We start from the raw sequence: 16,656 nt of genomic DNA on the forward strand, positions 1-16,656 counted from the left end.
TGCCTGGAGACAGGATGACTGCATGCAGTTGAAATGAACAGGTTAAGAATAAAGACAGAGGAATGATGTCTGTTCTCTTCAGTGAAAACCTCTGTCCATCCTGTATAAGCTACTCAGATCAGTTGCCAAAATTGCCTAATGAAAAATGGTGCATTAAGTAATATATAAATATTTAGATCTCTGTATGTCACAGCACATTTCTTTCCACACACAAGATAACCACATTACAAAAAGAAAACTACATTTACAAAAAAGCCAAGTAAGCAAGCAGCTCTAAGGAACTCTCTGAAACATCAGAAGTCTTTAAATAAACACCACAGAAAACACTCCCTGGCTTTGTTTGGGTCCCTCAAACACAAAATCCCTCTTACCTTGTTAGCTCTTCACGTAGATTGTTGGGCTCTGATGAGTAAAACTTTACACGAAAATGCAGACAATATGGGGGGCCAACTGCAAAGCAGAATTCATTCAAGACAGCAGTAACAGTTACTGGATGAGACAGCTTATTTATTTATTACATAGAACCACATCACAAAACTTGACTGAAATGGGTTGGCTATGCTCTACCACAAGGTCTTAAAGTAGGAATTCCTTTATGCCAGGGAAATCCATGAAGAACATCAGGGTGAAAGGACACTTAAATATGTACACAAAATTGTTTTATGTGTTACAAGTAACCCAATGGTTATGTCACATTAACTTGATTCTCCCTGCCAAGAGCACATGAATCTAGGTTTAATCCCTGTATTTAAGGGCTCTATCCATCACCAAGAAAGCTGTGCATCTTGGCTCTGCAGTTGACTTCAGGAACGCTGTTGGTCTCTGCAATACCTTCCCAGGGCTCTGGGAAATACTGCTGACAACTCGGGCCCTTCTATTCCACAGAAGTTTAGACATACTTTATGGGAATTTAAGAGACCCTTCTATGGAAGAATCATCTCTTCTGGAAACCAAAGAGTTAATTCAGCAAAAGGGTGGATTAACAGTTCTTTAAAAATGTGCATCGCTCTGCTGATTCCTGCATTTGACAGGAGGAATTTTCTCCCTCTCAGTGCTTCCAAAACCTCTCTTGTATTAAAACAACACCACAAATCCCTGAAGACTTCCCACAGTGCAGAGCAAGGAAGCTGCTGAACAATATCTTATCCAAGCACACATCACTGCAACAACCAGGCCACACTGAATCCTTGTGCAGCAGGTGAGGACTTGGTGGACTGGACACAGATGCATGCATGCAGGACTGTCCCATGCATGAGGCTCCAAGACAAGTTTTCCTATAGCCAGGATAATGCTCTGTAACACTAAAACATCTTCAACTGCCTTGACTCCACTTTAACTATAATTAATGAGCCCATAACATGTTTAATTAAGAACATTAGAATAAAGTACTATGAGCTACAGAGGGAAGATGTCATTATATAATCAGCAGCATCATGCAGGGCTTTTGTCACTTGTCACCCTCACCCCCTCACAGGACACTGCCCCCCACCACCCATTTCACTCGCTGTGCTTCCTGTATGTTAAATACAATGTTCTGAGAGAAAATGGAAAGAACACTTACTTTTAACTTGCTTTTTAATGCTTTTTGTGTTGTCCAGCCAATGCTGAAAAATAAATTAATTTCACTGAATTATCAATGAAGAAATCTTCCAAAAAGAACAAAAAAGTAAGTGTTAGTGAAGACCATCTTGGAATAACAAGTAGTTTGTTAAAACAATCTAATTCAAATCTTTCACAATTCACAGCTCTCTCTGTGCTCACTGGAGATCCTTTTGCTCAAAGTTTGTAATGCAAAATGTCCATTTTGAACAACAGAAATATCCTGTAGTACCTTATTTAAACCAAATCTTCAAGACAGATCTATATACTTAAAAGAAAAAAACATACTAACAAACCACTCCACTAGATTTTCATCCTGTCCAGACAAACAATTCACACATTAGTAGGTCAGCCAGTGACAATGTGCCAGAGAAGAATAAATCATAGCTGGAGACTCTGGCACTCAGTTGCTGTGTGATGTTTACTTGGGGCAAGAAGGGGAGAGACAAAATAAATATTGTTGGCTTTCAGGCATTTTCTTTAGATGACTCAAGTCCAGTAACAGCAGAGCTGTCTATGTCCCAACATCAGAGTCGGCTCTACCTAGTTCTCAAAAATCGATTCACAAGGTGACATTTTAGCAATTATCACATGGGAGGACAAGTAACTGCCTCACCTAGTAATGCTAATTATAAGCTATATGCTAGACAAGAAGCCAAATTAATGGCTTGACTTACACTGTGTACAACAGCATGTGAAAAGAGCTATGCTTGGCAGATTGAAACACCTACACATATACACTATGCTCCCCAAAATAATTGCACATAATCACACTGCTGAAAAGTTTATACCAGAAGTTAAAGCTGGAAATCCAACACACAGCTAGCGGGACACATCTCCTTCCTAGTGCTGTGCATGGCCAACAGGTCCCTCCTCCAAAGGAGGTGACTCACCAAAACAGGAAACATGCCACCCTATCCAGCCAGAGCCAACTACCTGACACACCATGTCCTGCATGGTTCATCATGCCCAGGGAACAACGCCTCATCAGATCAATCCCAAATGTCACCTTGCAACTAACACAGGTGAATTATATACTTAGCAACACTCCTTTTGTTAAACTATGTGACATGAAGTTCACAGCGAGCCCCAGGGAGGACAGAAAAGCAACAAGGGTATGCAAAAGAACCGGTATTTTCAGGTTGCAATGCCAAGTGCAAACACATTCCTGCCTCCAGAAGAGCCCTGCCTTCTGCAGAGAGCTGAAGTCAGCCTGTAACACAGCCGGGCCGTGACTGCATTAGCTGCAGATGAGAACGACTGAACCACCTGCTGCTGCTGTGCACACAGCTGAGAACGCTCATTGCCTATTCAAACTAAGTAGCTACAGAGAGCTATCTGAAATGTATCTACTACATTTTTAAAATAAAGCAGGAAGCTTAAGGAGGAACGAAGCATATATTTACATAAATTTTGCTTACACTACCAGTGAAATGGAGTTGAGCAATTTTTTTTTCTTCAAGGAACTAATATAATCTTTTTTCCTATTCCATAAAATTACTTGCTGTAAGAGAGAGTTTACTTTCTCCTTCCAGCATCAAAAAAATATACAAACTACCCAGCTGCAGGCTTGCAGGTGATTTAGATACAAGAATGGCAAGGAGAGCCCTTTCTAGGCTCCAGGACTGGCTGTGCCCCCGGTTTCATCTCCCTCCTGTTTTCTCTCATCTCCTCCACATTCCATGGGAAGGCAACAGAGAGGCAGGCCCACGACAGGCACCGATAACATTTCACTCTGCTCGGCTCTGACTGCTGCTGACCACAGGAGCTCTGTTCAATGATGAGGGTGTGCATGGAAGAAGGGAAACAGAACTGCTTTTAAGTGGGGGTGGGAATGAAACAAAAAAAAAAAAACAAACCAGCCCCAAAACCAACACATGAATGGACAGACACAGACGTCATGAAACCTGAGATTTATTCCAAGTGATTAAAATGGAATTCAAGTGGACCTAGAAAAAAAGTTTACTTCTGATGAGGGTTTGCACAGCACAGTCTATTGCTGAAAATCAGAGAGAAAGGTTGCTAAACAGAAGGCAATACAAACAACAGACTGCGCAGAGTACTGGAAGTCCTTACTAAAACAGTTTGCTGCTGCAGAAATTAAAACCAAAACACATACAAAACCCCCTCAAATCCTGACCCAGCAACATTTCAAGAAGTTTGGGCAAATGAGGTTTATTTAACAAGATGTTGAGGCTAAAACTGGTTCCTTCCTAAACATCAGACTACAGTGAACACAGAAATCACATGAAAACAACAATTCTTTCACTTCACTGATCGTTTCAAGAACTTCTTTAAAGAAGCTATTATTTGAATAATAAAATCCAAAATACCAGGGAGAGTTTCTATTACCTGGGTTCCCCCCACATCCCCATAAATCTTTAATACCCAATAATAGTGATCACTTCAGCAGCAAAAAAAAGAATGAATGAAATAAAAGTAGTCCTTCAGTTGTTCACAACAAAATCTACTGAAAACTCATTTGTAGTTCAAACAAGTGGGGGATTTAGAAAATTTTTGTATAACTACATGTTGCTAGTTTGCATCAGTACGAGTAACTAGCTCATATGGTAATATTCTCATACTTTAATTGGGTACCAGAAAGATTATCTTCCTTCAGAGCCAGTGGACAATCCCATCTACAGTAAGGGAATGGATTCTTACACTGTTTATTTAACAGGTCTCCTGAATAATCTTGGACAAGTCACTTGATTAGTCTCTATTCTTTGTTTCCAGCTGCAGATTGGGTTTCTGCTAGAACTTGCCAGCTCCTTTTGCAGGAATGGCTGCTATCACAACAGTTCTTCATTTCTTCAAGCAATTAATTGTCTCTGGCTGTTGCATTCAGCTCTTCTGGCAAAATACAATCTTTTCTGCTTCATTATATGCAGTTCATCATTAAGGTCCAGTTTAAACAGATCGTTATCTCTACTCTGCTGCTTTTCAGTCACACATAGTTAAGAAAAGGAAGCAAACCAAGTTTGAAATCCCCTGTACCTGGTAGACTGTGCAGTATCAAATATTCAATCAGGTGCTCTCTGGACTGGCAGTAATAATTTGCTAGACAAAAGCAAGGCATGAGCCACTGCTGTGGCAGAAAAGATTAACTCTTATGAACACATTTCAAGATGAAATGGCTTTATTTGCTAACAGATCAGGAAGAGAAAAAAAATTTATCATACAGATAATTCTACCAGTTAAAACTAACCCACTGTGAACTCATATGAGATCCTAGAGACAGGGAAATACCTCAGAAGCCACATTGCAGAAACTGAGTTAGGATACCTAAACCATACAGATTATTGTTTTTCTGAAGCAAAAAGATAAATGCAATAGAGTCCTTCGCTATCAATACTCAGCATCCTGGACTGCACATGCTGAGCACAGCTAACATGATTTTGAGAAATATAAAATGGTATGCAATAGGCTGTTTACTCATTTGTATTGGTATGCATGGTTCTGAATGCCAGCCATCTGTTAGTGTAATGGTCTTTTTCTTCTTAGTATTAAATGTCTCTGTTCTGCAAGAGGTTAAAGACCACCTTCCCTACTGGGAACTACATACCAGCAGCAGCTAACCCCACTAGCCATGAAGTTTGCTTCAGATGCTGAATGCCAACGATTTTCTCCGAGGAGTGTGCTCTCTACAATTACATGCTAAGCATAAAATTCGATCACAATAATTTTGAAAAGAAGCCATCAGGTTATAAGTGTACTTCGGGGTGGAGCACTGTGTCCAAAGCTGTCAGCTTCTTTCAAAGGTTCAAGTTTGTGGAATTTTTTTTGCCTTTGTACAAAGCTGCAACAATTAAGAGATCACCTTCAAATTGTTCTGGACACAGACCTTCACAGAAATAAATGAATATAAGTCACTGCCTCCATTTTTGTATGCTGACCTTGAACAATTCAGATATTTAGCTCAGCAACAATTCTCTGTGCTTCCCGTCTGCCATCCTCACCATGAAATAATTCTGAAGTGGCTTTGAAACACAAAACCCATTAGGTTATACATCTAACAAATAAGATTGACATATGCAGCAGGAAAACTCAGATCTCATTCTACCTGGGGATGTTGGGCTAAGTGAACACAGGTTTAAGTTACAGGGATGAAGGACAGAGAAAAAAACATTCATTGCCTAAAGACTCACTTAACTTGCAGCTACCCTTGTGGGCAGAATTAAATGCTCGACCACAGGAAGTATCTATTATAAAACTGCATAGCCCACAAGTGAAAGAATTGTGGTTGCTTCTGACAATGCTCTGCTTCTGATCTCAAAACCTGTTACATTTTTAGAAACACACAGTAAAACACCAACAAACTTGGGCTTGGAAGAATCCTCTACTTGAACTGATACAGACAAGCACACCTATATCCTCCCAAAAACTTGTAGCTGCAGGTCTGAGTCACAACTGATTTGAACAAATCAAAGGTATACCCCTCTTGCAAGCAGACATTAACAGGGAGAGTTTTGCTGACAAGAAAGCTGACAGCATTTGCAAAAGAAAACCTTCTCCTCTTTGTATAGCATACAACAAAGGGCCAAGCACACACTCTAGTTTTGCTCCTTCCTCTCTGCATCATCAGCACACCAAGTGTTTCTACGTGACACACCAGGCTCTGGGGTCCTACTTGACCATCCCACCTAGTGACAACAGGAGGTGTGACAGGAACATGTGAAAACAAGAAAGGAAGAGACAACAGCGTGATAATATGTTAGAGTGCTGGAGGTGGAATTAAACTTGGGGACACTGAACATCACACATGACAGAGCTCACTTCTGCACAAAACTTAATTCACAAAAGGCAGCTTTCTTATAGCATTTTTGTCAATATTAAGATTTAACTTTCAGACTGTTGCTTTAAGAAGTACACAACTACTCACTGCCACTTGTGCCGAATCCATGAACCTTAGTCCAAAGTAGTCGCTTTCTATAAGGTCCAGATGATACATGATCTGTTCAAACAGGAGCTGGCCTTTGGCTTTTTTCTGAAAAGATAACAGGATTTAGTACACAGCAGGTAGATTTATTGTAGCATCTACCTTTTTCTAGACATATGTTTCATCCTAATTCCAAAAATTTAGCTTCTGAAAATGAAATGTGGACACCTTTTCTTTCCCCCCCTTTGTATTTTCTGATGGCTGTTTTTCTCAAAGGCAAATGTGCATCCCCACAAGAAACACATATAATATCCATAAAGAACTTGCATTATCTCCTCTTTTGGAAAATGTCAACACTGATTTGCCCAACAGGGTGTTAAAATGTCATTTTATCATTTTTCCTTTTAGGCTTTCCTTACTCACTGACATTCAATAGAACTGGAAACACAGCCAGTACAATTGCAATAACTAATGCACTGGAAAACTTTTGGAGCCAAGTACAGCAAATTGCTTATGAATTTACTACTGTTTGGTATCTAGGCGTTCCACCAGTTTGGAAGCAGGTAGGAAAGCCCATTGAATTAGGAGATAGCATTCCATTAGCAACTGCTAGGAAACAGTCTGGGGCAAGCAACCTGAATAAATAGCACTTCGATATCACATTTACAAAACTAAGTTCATAAAACTAACTTCTAGATGCAAAAAGCCAGCTCATATGCTCATACATAATTTATGAAAAAAACCAGCTCTGGCCCCAAGGAAACATTGCTTTTACAGTGATGATCTAAAAAATTAAACAGTTGTTTTTAAAGAAAAGGTACAGAAATAGCACTGAGCAATTTCTACACAACATATATTTTTCATGCTATGAGCTCCGTTATAACAATAAATGGAAAGAATAGCTTAAGAGTTATTATACCTAAGATGCTTAAATGTAATAAAATACATTAATAAATCATTAGATCAGAGTAAAAGTCATAGTGTTAAAAAAAATTAAATGCAAAGAAATTTAGACATTATTTATGCTTACTCTGCGAGCAGCTTAAGGGTTTCTCTATTTCTGTAAAGCCACCATGTTGCAATCTTTTATCTCAATATTTATACATTCACAACGTGAGAAATGGGATAACTTTCTAAGCATATTTTTAGTAAGCTACTAATTAGCAGATTTTGTACACCTCTCAGAATTCTGGGCCAGTCAAATTTTTATTCTCAGAAATAATCTGGTTTAAACAGTAAGTAATATCTAAGTAAGTAAAGTTGCATGCCATAATTTTTGCCACCTTCCTCTACCCTGATCTTCAAATATTTTATATTCAACTTTGTAATCACAACCATTGGTTTACTTGGTGTATCAGTTAAATCCAACCCAACCTATCACAGCTCAAAGCAAAATCTCAAAAAAAGTTTGTAAACTGAGCCTGTCTAAGCAAATTCTCACACAGTTACTTATTTCCAGGTACTGGGGAAAATAGCAGGAATGGAAGGCATTCGGGCCAGCAGGTAACTTCACAAACACAGAGCATCTACAAAACGTTGTATAATGCAAATAACTAAATGTCAACCTCATCAAATTTGTTCAAAGTGTTTTCTGTTGGCCTCAGGAAAAAATTATTTCTCAGGCAATAGCAGATCACCAGCTCTAGCAGAAGCCTTAAGGCAAAGCATCTATACATACAAGCCCACACTTTTCTTCACTAGTTGAGTCTGTAGCCTCGGTCTTGAAACACCAAGGCATTGAACTGTTGATATTTTTTCTCAACACAGGATATCTTCAGCTTAAACATTAATATAATAATACAAGTGAAATCAATTCAGCACCTGCAACAGCAAAACTAGAAAAACACTCTATGTTGCATTGAAGCTTTCTGCAACTTGTCTAACACTAGTGGAAAATATCCCCTTATCGAGCAGAACATTCAATTCCTCTGTAGGTCATCTTTGCAATTAACCAGTTATCTCAGCCAAATTCCCTGCTGGTGACAGGAGCACTTTGACTCCAGCCTGGAATACTACACATACTATCTCAGACTAACCACGAGCGAAACTTCAATTTCTGCAGTGTCAAATTAGTTTCACAGTGCGTTCACCATTTCGGAAATCTCAGCAGAGGACTCAAAGATTAATTAGACCCAGAATGACTAATGTGGGATAAAGTCCCTGAAGAAGCAGTGGAGCGGCTGTGGAAAGATTTGCAGGACTTCAGGTTGTTTTCTGACTTAAATCACCAGGGCCGTCAACATGGAATTAATTATGTACTACTCTGCATATGACTTAAATCATCAGCAGCTGTATTTGGAGCAAGTCAACAGAAGTACTGCACATGCTTTACTTCAAGTCCTTCCTCCTTAAACAAACAGCAACCAAAAATATTAATGCTTTGTAACCAGTCAACTTTTATGCATCAAAATCCATTTCTTTGTGTTCAGTAAAACTACGATCTCAAGTATTTTCAAAGAGCAAAGATACACTTTAATTACATTTTCTTGTGAAAAATTACTGTAACTTTCTAATGGCAACATTGGTGCTAATAACATCAAGGTTGTGGGTTCAATCCCCATATGGGCCATTAAGAGTTGGACTCGATGATCCTTGTGGGCTCCTTCCAAATCATGTGATTCTGTGAAAGTGACATTTTTATCCGGCTGCTGTCCCACACTTCCCCCCCGCCCCCTTTTCTTCTCCTTGCAGCAGAGCTCAGGTTACACTCAAAGGACAAATATTTTCAAACTGTTTAATGGTTACTGATGAACTATTAACAACTCCACTCACAAGAAGTCCAATCAGTGGCTGGTTCTCCCTTCGCGGCACAAATTAAACTCCTCATGAGTTTGCAGTTCAGTAAAACCTGACTACTTGATTTACAGTTTGCTATTCTCTCTAGGAAACAACAGCAAACATCTCACAGCAGAAGAATCAACAACAGGAAAACGTAAATAAAATATACCATATATATACGGCAGGACATCTCCTGGTTTTGCCACGCCGGATAAAAGCATCTTCTGATCCCTTCGGCACCAATCACATGGCCCTCGCCCCCCTCTCCCCCTCCCCCCAATGAAAGCGATGCTCCCAACTAATGACATCTCCTGCTGCTCTTAATAACTGCAGTCGCTGGCTGAGTAGGTGTTACAAAGGCTGGGCTTAACCCCGGTAGCTCAGCAACAAGGTTGGGTGTTCACCTCGGTGCGCTGGTTTGTCCCTTCACTGCCGGGGTAAGGTGATCCCGAGACATCGTCCTCGGCTCAGGCATCTCAGTCACTGCCTAAAACTTGAAAGGCAGCATTTATACCCTCTTCTCATGGTCTCAGAGTATCGGTTAATTTCATGGACACGCATCCATGAGGACAAGGTGCTCCAAACCTGCCTGCCTGATGTCAAAGCCACCTTTAGTACTTGAGCAGCCAGTACAGACCAGCACTGGAGAAGCAACACAGGCTCACAGCAACTGGAGAAGAGCTTGTGCTGGGTGAGCACCAGCTGAATGGCTCACTTCTTTAAGGTTTTTAATCACAGCAAAGTAGTTCTTTTTCTTCCAAAACCTGAAAAAAAACCCCCAAGACCAAAATACCCACCTAATAAATTTACTAATTAAAATACTTTTATCAGAAAAGAATCTTTCTCCTCTTTGTTTATTTCTTTCTTCGTGAAGAAATGGATGTCCCCATACAAGATGAACTTTGAAAAAAAAATAGATGAATAAGCATTACCTTCATGGGACTTACTATCTCTTGCGTCTTTGCAGCTGTACTTTTTGTTCAGATTTCTTCAAATGATCATGTTACTATTTTTAATTAACAATAACTAACAGTAGCTATTGCCTTTTGCCACTGAGCGGCAAAAACTTCCCAGTTGTTGTCAACTCATCAAGAGGGTTACTATTCATATGCATGCATACCAGCTTCCTTAGAAATACACCATTTACACACACACACAGAAAGTATGGATCCCTATTCAGGATTTACAGCTACCCAGTTGCTAGGATGTCACCTACGCATGTTTGCAGACCACAGGAGCATGGAAGCAGCAGATGAGCCTGCCCATTTTTTTAATGAAGTAAATCCCCTTCTCCCAAACCACAGGTTTCAAACAATTAATCCATGAGAAAGCTCCTACAGTGAGCTTTAAAGGAAAAAGACTTCATCTCAATATCATGCAAACGGTGTCTGTAGTTAACACCATTAAGGTTTGCTGGAGAATTGGAGGGTTAAAACCCCTTATCTTTACAAAGGCAGTGTTAGAAGTACACATTATTTGTATCACCCTGATCTTCTTACGGCTTTAAGTACTGACCTACAAATGGAGCTGCTCTTCTCAAACTCCAAGCATCAATCCTTCAAATAACTTTTCCAAACTCTCCAGTCAATTTTCTCTTTCATCTAAAGATGCCACTGGCAGCAAAACACTAGTTCTGCTTCTTTCTCTGGCTTATCCTCAGTTTTTGACAACATTGCCCTACACACTTGTGAATATAAAGCCTGGCAGGCTGGAAGACTGGGGAGAATTTCTACCTCCAGAGACAGAGCTTATCAATTCTTCTATTTACTCAATATCTCACAAACATAGGAAGGTAAGCATTTGGGATTAAGTATTTTGTTCATTTATTCTCTGGAGAAAGAAAAAAGCATTTCCCAAAAATCTTCATAACAAAGAACTGATTTCAATACCTATCCTAACTGTACATTCATTACAGTGCTACGTAGAAGGATCTTAATATACTGTGCTCAGGCTTATTGACCCTATTACATAAAAAGACAAAGACTCAAAGCATTCATACCTGTCAGTTTGCTTGTGGAAGTCTCTGTTTCATCTGCCTGTAAGTTTTTATCTTCTAACTGCAAATTTGATTTAACCAATTTTTTAATTCTTTCTGATACAGAAGATATCCAAACTGCTAGTTCAGCATTAAGGTTTACAGATGAAATGCCTCTCCCTATTACACTGCCAAACATTTCAGTTTTATTTGGTGTTCCACCTGCAGGTTTCTCACGAGCACTCTGATTAAGACCACCAGAGAATCCCAGGCCTTTGAGCTCTTTGCAGAGGCAGTTCAGCAGGAAAGCAGGACTTAAGACAAAATTCATTGTTACGCTGTGAGTTAAGAATGCTAAACTTTCAGGCAACTAAACCAGCCTGCAGCACCAGCCCCAGAAACATTCTGGCAGCACACTGCAGGCCAAACAATTTACTCTGCAAGCAGCACGGATTGCTGCCAGCTGCTCCCTTCCTCCCTCCTTTCCAACAGTGCCAGGGCATGGAGCACTGCACCAAGACTGAAGTGCTCTCCTGCCATTGCCCCGAAGTGGCTGGGCTGCCAGCAGGACTCGGTGCAGGCAGTCTGTGCTGCTCACACGGGCGCAACGACTCAACATCCCCTGTCTCACATTCAGTCTCACCGTGCATTTCAGTCTGGCACCCCAGGAAGCACTGGCTCACCCTGCACTGCGGCTGGGCTCCCCCACACCACACAGACAGCACCTCTGCTTTGGGACACGGGGCTCAGGACTGATTTTGTCCAGTTTCAGGCCCCTAAAGGTCTTTCAGTAGTTTAAGCACACACTCAAAAGCACGTCAATACTTTCAGACAAAAGATCACATGAGAAAAAAAGTTTTAATCCAAAACTTTATAGCCTTAACACACACACAAAGTGGCATGTTCAAATGTTTACGTAATTACTACTTTTGTCAGCTGAGCTTTATTTTGAAACTTTAGAGGTCAGCCTTGAACATTCATAGTACTCATTTTATTTGATGACTAATTTTCCAACATTTTTAACATTATTAATTTTCTTGTTAATCAGCATCCATGCCACAAACAGCATTATGTATTTCATATTTACATCCATAAATATTCAGCAAGTGGCCATAGATATTCTACAAGTTTTTAATAAACCACAGTGGATTACTGAATAAAATCAACTATCACAATGCATCTCTGATCTTGCAGTCAGCTCAACACAAATCATCTCTCTCCAAACAAAAAGTCATTGGCACTCCTTAGTGATCTTCACATTCCAGATAGATTTCTTAATTTTATTTAAAATAATCACTACAAATACAGTCCTTTTTAATCGTATTTTATACTCCAGAAGTCTAAACATCTTAGTTTAATCCCACTATTCCACACAGCTCTTGGACTGGTTTATACAGGACCTTGTTTTGATGATACTTCATTATAATAAGGACAAAACCATCTCATTTTGCAATCTCCATATCAAATTTCATGCATGTGTAAGTAAGGAATATTCCAAGATAAAAAACTACTCAGAGAGCATCCATTCTCATAATTTGTGTCTTTTATCTTACACCACCAGGAAGCTTTTACCTAAAACTTAGGTTGCACATACAGAAACTGGAATACAATTAACACTCCATTATCCATGAGAAGATTATGTAAATTGTGGGTTAGGCAGGGTCAGGTTTTTTTACTGAAACACCACTGGCTTCCAAAAAGTACAGTTCTGCTTCCATAAAACCCTATACTTACTATCTGTCTCTCTTGTGAGGCTGACCTTGTTTCCCCATAGAAAGCAATCAAAAAATTTTAAAGAAGGTGCATATTCCAAGAGCACTTATTTACATTATTTATGTTACCATTTCTCCCCCCATTTACATTATCCTTTTCCTCTCCCAATTAGTACTGTGGATAGCACAGAACTGATGAAAGCAAATACTTAATTTTAAAATATTTTGATTTTTAAATCCTCTGGAGCTCTCTATTACTCAAAATAGCACTTCATTTCAAATTCTTGACAAACATTTTTATTCCCAATTATTGCGTAAGTTGTTGGTGACCCCAGATAAAAACAGCTTTCAAGTTCCCCCCCACCAACCTGTCTTTCCTCACAAACCATGAGCACCAGGAGAGCCAGTATTCCAGCTGTTGAGGGATTCCCTTTACAGACCAGATTGGTATGACTGAGCTGATGGAATCTTCAGGTAATAAACCAGGGCTGTTCATGGCTTTTGAGCTTTGGGAATTCCAGAGGTGCAGTGGGGGAAGATGTAGTTTAGTTTTGCATGGGAACAGGACGAAAAATGAGATAAGAGATGTCAGCAAAACAGAGTTCTTGTCCTCTCACCACTCATACTATTCAGCAAACATTCCACCCATGGATCTTAAACAATTGGAAGAAAAAGCATAACCTGACTTTTGTTCAAGCTGAACTCAACAGAAAAGCAGAATGTATAATGAACATCAGCAGCAGCATTTACAGACATCTATTTTATAAAAACTTCTTAACGAGAAACAAAGTAACAAGCTTCTTAGTGTTTCACAAAGCACATAAGCCTGTAAGAACAGCTGAATCCATTTGAAGAAACATAAAGCTTCAAAAGAGTAGTAACAGATGAGGAAAACTACCAGATCAAAACACAACTTTAAATCTGAGATGAAGCTGTGGGAAAAAACCTGACACCTTTCGATCTGCCCCAGAAGAACACAGATAACTCACACTAAGGTCATGCCTGCCATTTTGAACATACCAAGGCGTCAGTAAATAATATACATGACACTAACATTCTTCAGTCACTGACATAGCTACAAAAGCAGTAGATTCTTGCAAAGAATCCGGTGTATGTACTGTGTATGACTGCAGCTTTGATAAAAAGTTCAAGTCAGGCATTTTTCTAATTAAATACAACAGAAGACATAAAAAAGCAAAAAAAGCAAGTGGCTTGACAGACACCAAAGATAAGATCAGTGGACAAAAGCAGAGTTACTGCTCAAATCCTGGCTCTGTGTTCAATAAATTAAATTTCAGCTGCATCATTTACAACCTGTCCCTTCTGTCTCACTGTCAATATTCGTAAAGTATCAGTCTTTGCTGCTTAATGACTCTGAAATGGGTTTGGCTTACATGCTAACGTCCCTTGTCATTGCTCCTTGTTGTTTTTGCCTTTCCTTTTCTATTAAAAATTAAGCAGAAATTCAGCAATCTCAGGCTCGATTATATCAATGATTGTAAATCCATAATACTCTTCTCAGTAGCAAATTCACTGTAAGAATACAGCTCAACAGTATTTTGAGCAAACTTAAGCCTGGTATCACCTCTAAATGCTTCTTCACCACATTTGGGGAGGCACATGGGGAACCAGATTGGAGAATCACTCCAGCTGGAAACTACATAACAAAATTATACCGATTATTTTCAGCCCCAGCATTTTCTTGACTTAGCTTACTGCCTGGCTGCTAAAAAACTGTTTCTTCTGCCAAGGGGTATGAGAAAACAAGGACAAACGCAATAACGAAAGCAACATCTTTTCTTCCTGTGGCAGCAACAACTTATGCCACTGTAAAGTATTTGTGTAGCCATTGATTTAAAAAGGTATGGCATTCAATCCTATCAAGACAACCCTTTCTCTGGCTGTGAACTAACCTGTTTGCTAAACGACTCATTCTTAAGAAAAGTTCTGTTATTTATTTTTTTCAATAAAACAATTTCACAGCGCTTAGGTAGACAACATGACTGTGCACAAGTAAACTGGCAGACCAGAGGGCACCTCTTTGAGAGAAAGAGTTCATTTTAAAGCATATTTACTGCCAACGAAGTAATAGCACCAGTCTTGGAAAAGATCTTAGCTCAAAGAGCACAAAGATTCTCAAAGAAAGTTTTTGTAAAAGAAAAAAGTATATACACACGTATTTTTAATTTAAGCTTTACATTTTAGAAAGTGATGTTGTTTTGCCAGGATTTTGTACTCCCCACATCATCCCCTGTCTCCCCCACCCTTTTTTTCTTTCCTTTTTAAGAGTCTACCCCAAAATATGAATGATGCAAGTGGAGAAACAAGAATAAATAGGGAGTTTAGGGAGTTTGAAATGAAACATTTAATTTACTTTTAATTTATTATATTTTAATCACTGAAGAAACTGGTACATGTCAACCATTGACGATGCGCTGTAATTACAGCATCGTCAATATGTCAAATTAGCATGTTGGACAAATATGTCAATTTAGCACGATTGGTTACTGTTACTCACAACTCAGATGTCCACAGTCAAGAGTCTATACTGGCTTTTAAAGAAATAAATCTGGAGTGAAAGGAGTTTCTTGTAGAAGTAAATAGTTACTACTGCCCCCTGGGCTGAGATTTATAGTCCAGGTGGCAGGTTGTGACACCTCTTCAGGTTCAATTTATGCTCCTCAAAGCCTTAGAAATGTTGTTAGAGCCGCCAGGAATTTGCCTACAGAGCCAACTCCAGCTCCAAAGATTACTGCTCTGGTTATGTAGAGACACCAATTTAAACTTGAGTACTTTTTAAAGTGTTAACTCTTGCTATAAAGTGTTTGTGGGCATTCCTGGCCTCAAATCAAACATCCTAGGCACCAAGCAGCACTGGATATATTCATTACATTGCTTCAGAGATTTACAAATTAATTTTACTGCCCTCTATAAACGCCTATCTATACAGTCATTTTGCAAATAAAGATGCCAAAGGGTTTCTCTACCTCTAGATTATTTGGGGTTCTGGATATCACAAGTTATTTCTGCTCACTACATCAACAACATTACTTAATCAACAAGTTGACTTCCTCACACTACCTAAACACTCCACGACTAAAGAAGAAAGGGAAGAAAGGGCTGTGTGGAGCAGCCAGTCTTGAAATGGCTTTTCTTTCTAGTCAGCAGTTCCAACACCAGCACATGTGACTGCAGCCAAAATCCTCTGGAACTAGTCAGGTCTCACAGATCCACACCTTCCTAACTTCCTAATGCTCAGCTCTGGGAGCTTAAAACAAGTCACTAGCAACTATAACACACGGTAATGGAAAAACAGAGCACATCACTTCTGGTGCTACTGTTCATTCTGTTGGCCAAAACCAGGTATCTAATTAGGCAAGCAGAACAGGCACGTGCATATTAAGGAAGCTTTAGAAATGTAAAACAGTGGCTAACACCTCACTCCCAATAAAGCACCATGCTATGAGACAATCCCTACTATATAATCTGCCCTGAGGAGGGGAAGGAAGTAGATTTTTCCTCTTCCTCTCCCATCTCAAGTTATCGTTAAAAATTGCATCCATCTCTGACACAAAACCAAACACAGTCCACACAGAAATTCCTGCTAGTACTTCTGCTCATCCCTCCTCTTCAACAGGTTACACCAAAAGATTCACCTTCTTTGTCAAGATACATAGCTCACCAAAAAGAAAAGCCAATTCATTCAACAGGTT

General features: G+C 39.5%; 1 protein-coding gene across 7 annotated transcripts in view; it reads right to left on the reverse strand.

Moving 5' to 3' along the window:
* Positions 1-16,656, reverse strand: part of EPB41L5 (erythrocyte membrane protein band 4.1 like 5) — a 55,104-nt gene that overhangs the window by 36,882 nt on the left and 1,566 nt on the right. For all 7 annotated transcript variants that reach the window (XM_042040465.1, XM_042040461.1, XM_042040460.1 and 4 more), the window contains exons 3-5: positions 6,482-6,586; positions 1,562-1,604; positions 372-450 (exon numbers count right to left, since the gene is read on the reverse strand). In XM_042040465.1, coding sequence (XP_041896399.1) covers positions 372-450; positions 1,562-1,604; positions 6,482-6,586 — 227 coding nt within the window. The remainder of the gene's footprint in view (positions 1-371; positions 451-1,561; positions 1,605-6,481; positions 6,587-16,656) is intronic.

The sequence above is a fragment of the Corvus kubaryi genome, unplaced genomic scaffold (genome assembly GCF_017639235.1).
Source record: "Corvus kubaryi isolate FWS band 111438036 unplaced genomic scaffold, C.kubaryi_AGA036_p1.0 37396, whole genome shotgun sequence".
In the NCBI taxonomy this organism is placed as follows: domain Eukaryota; kingdom Metazoa; phylum Chordata; class Aves; order Passeriformes; family Corvidae; genus Corvus; species Corvus kubaryi.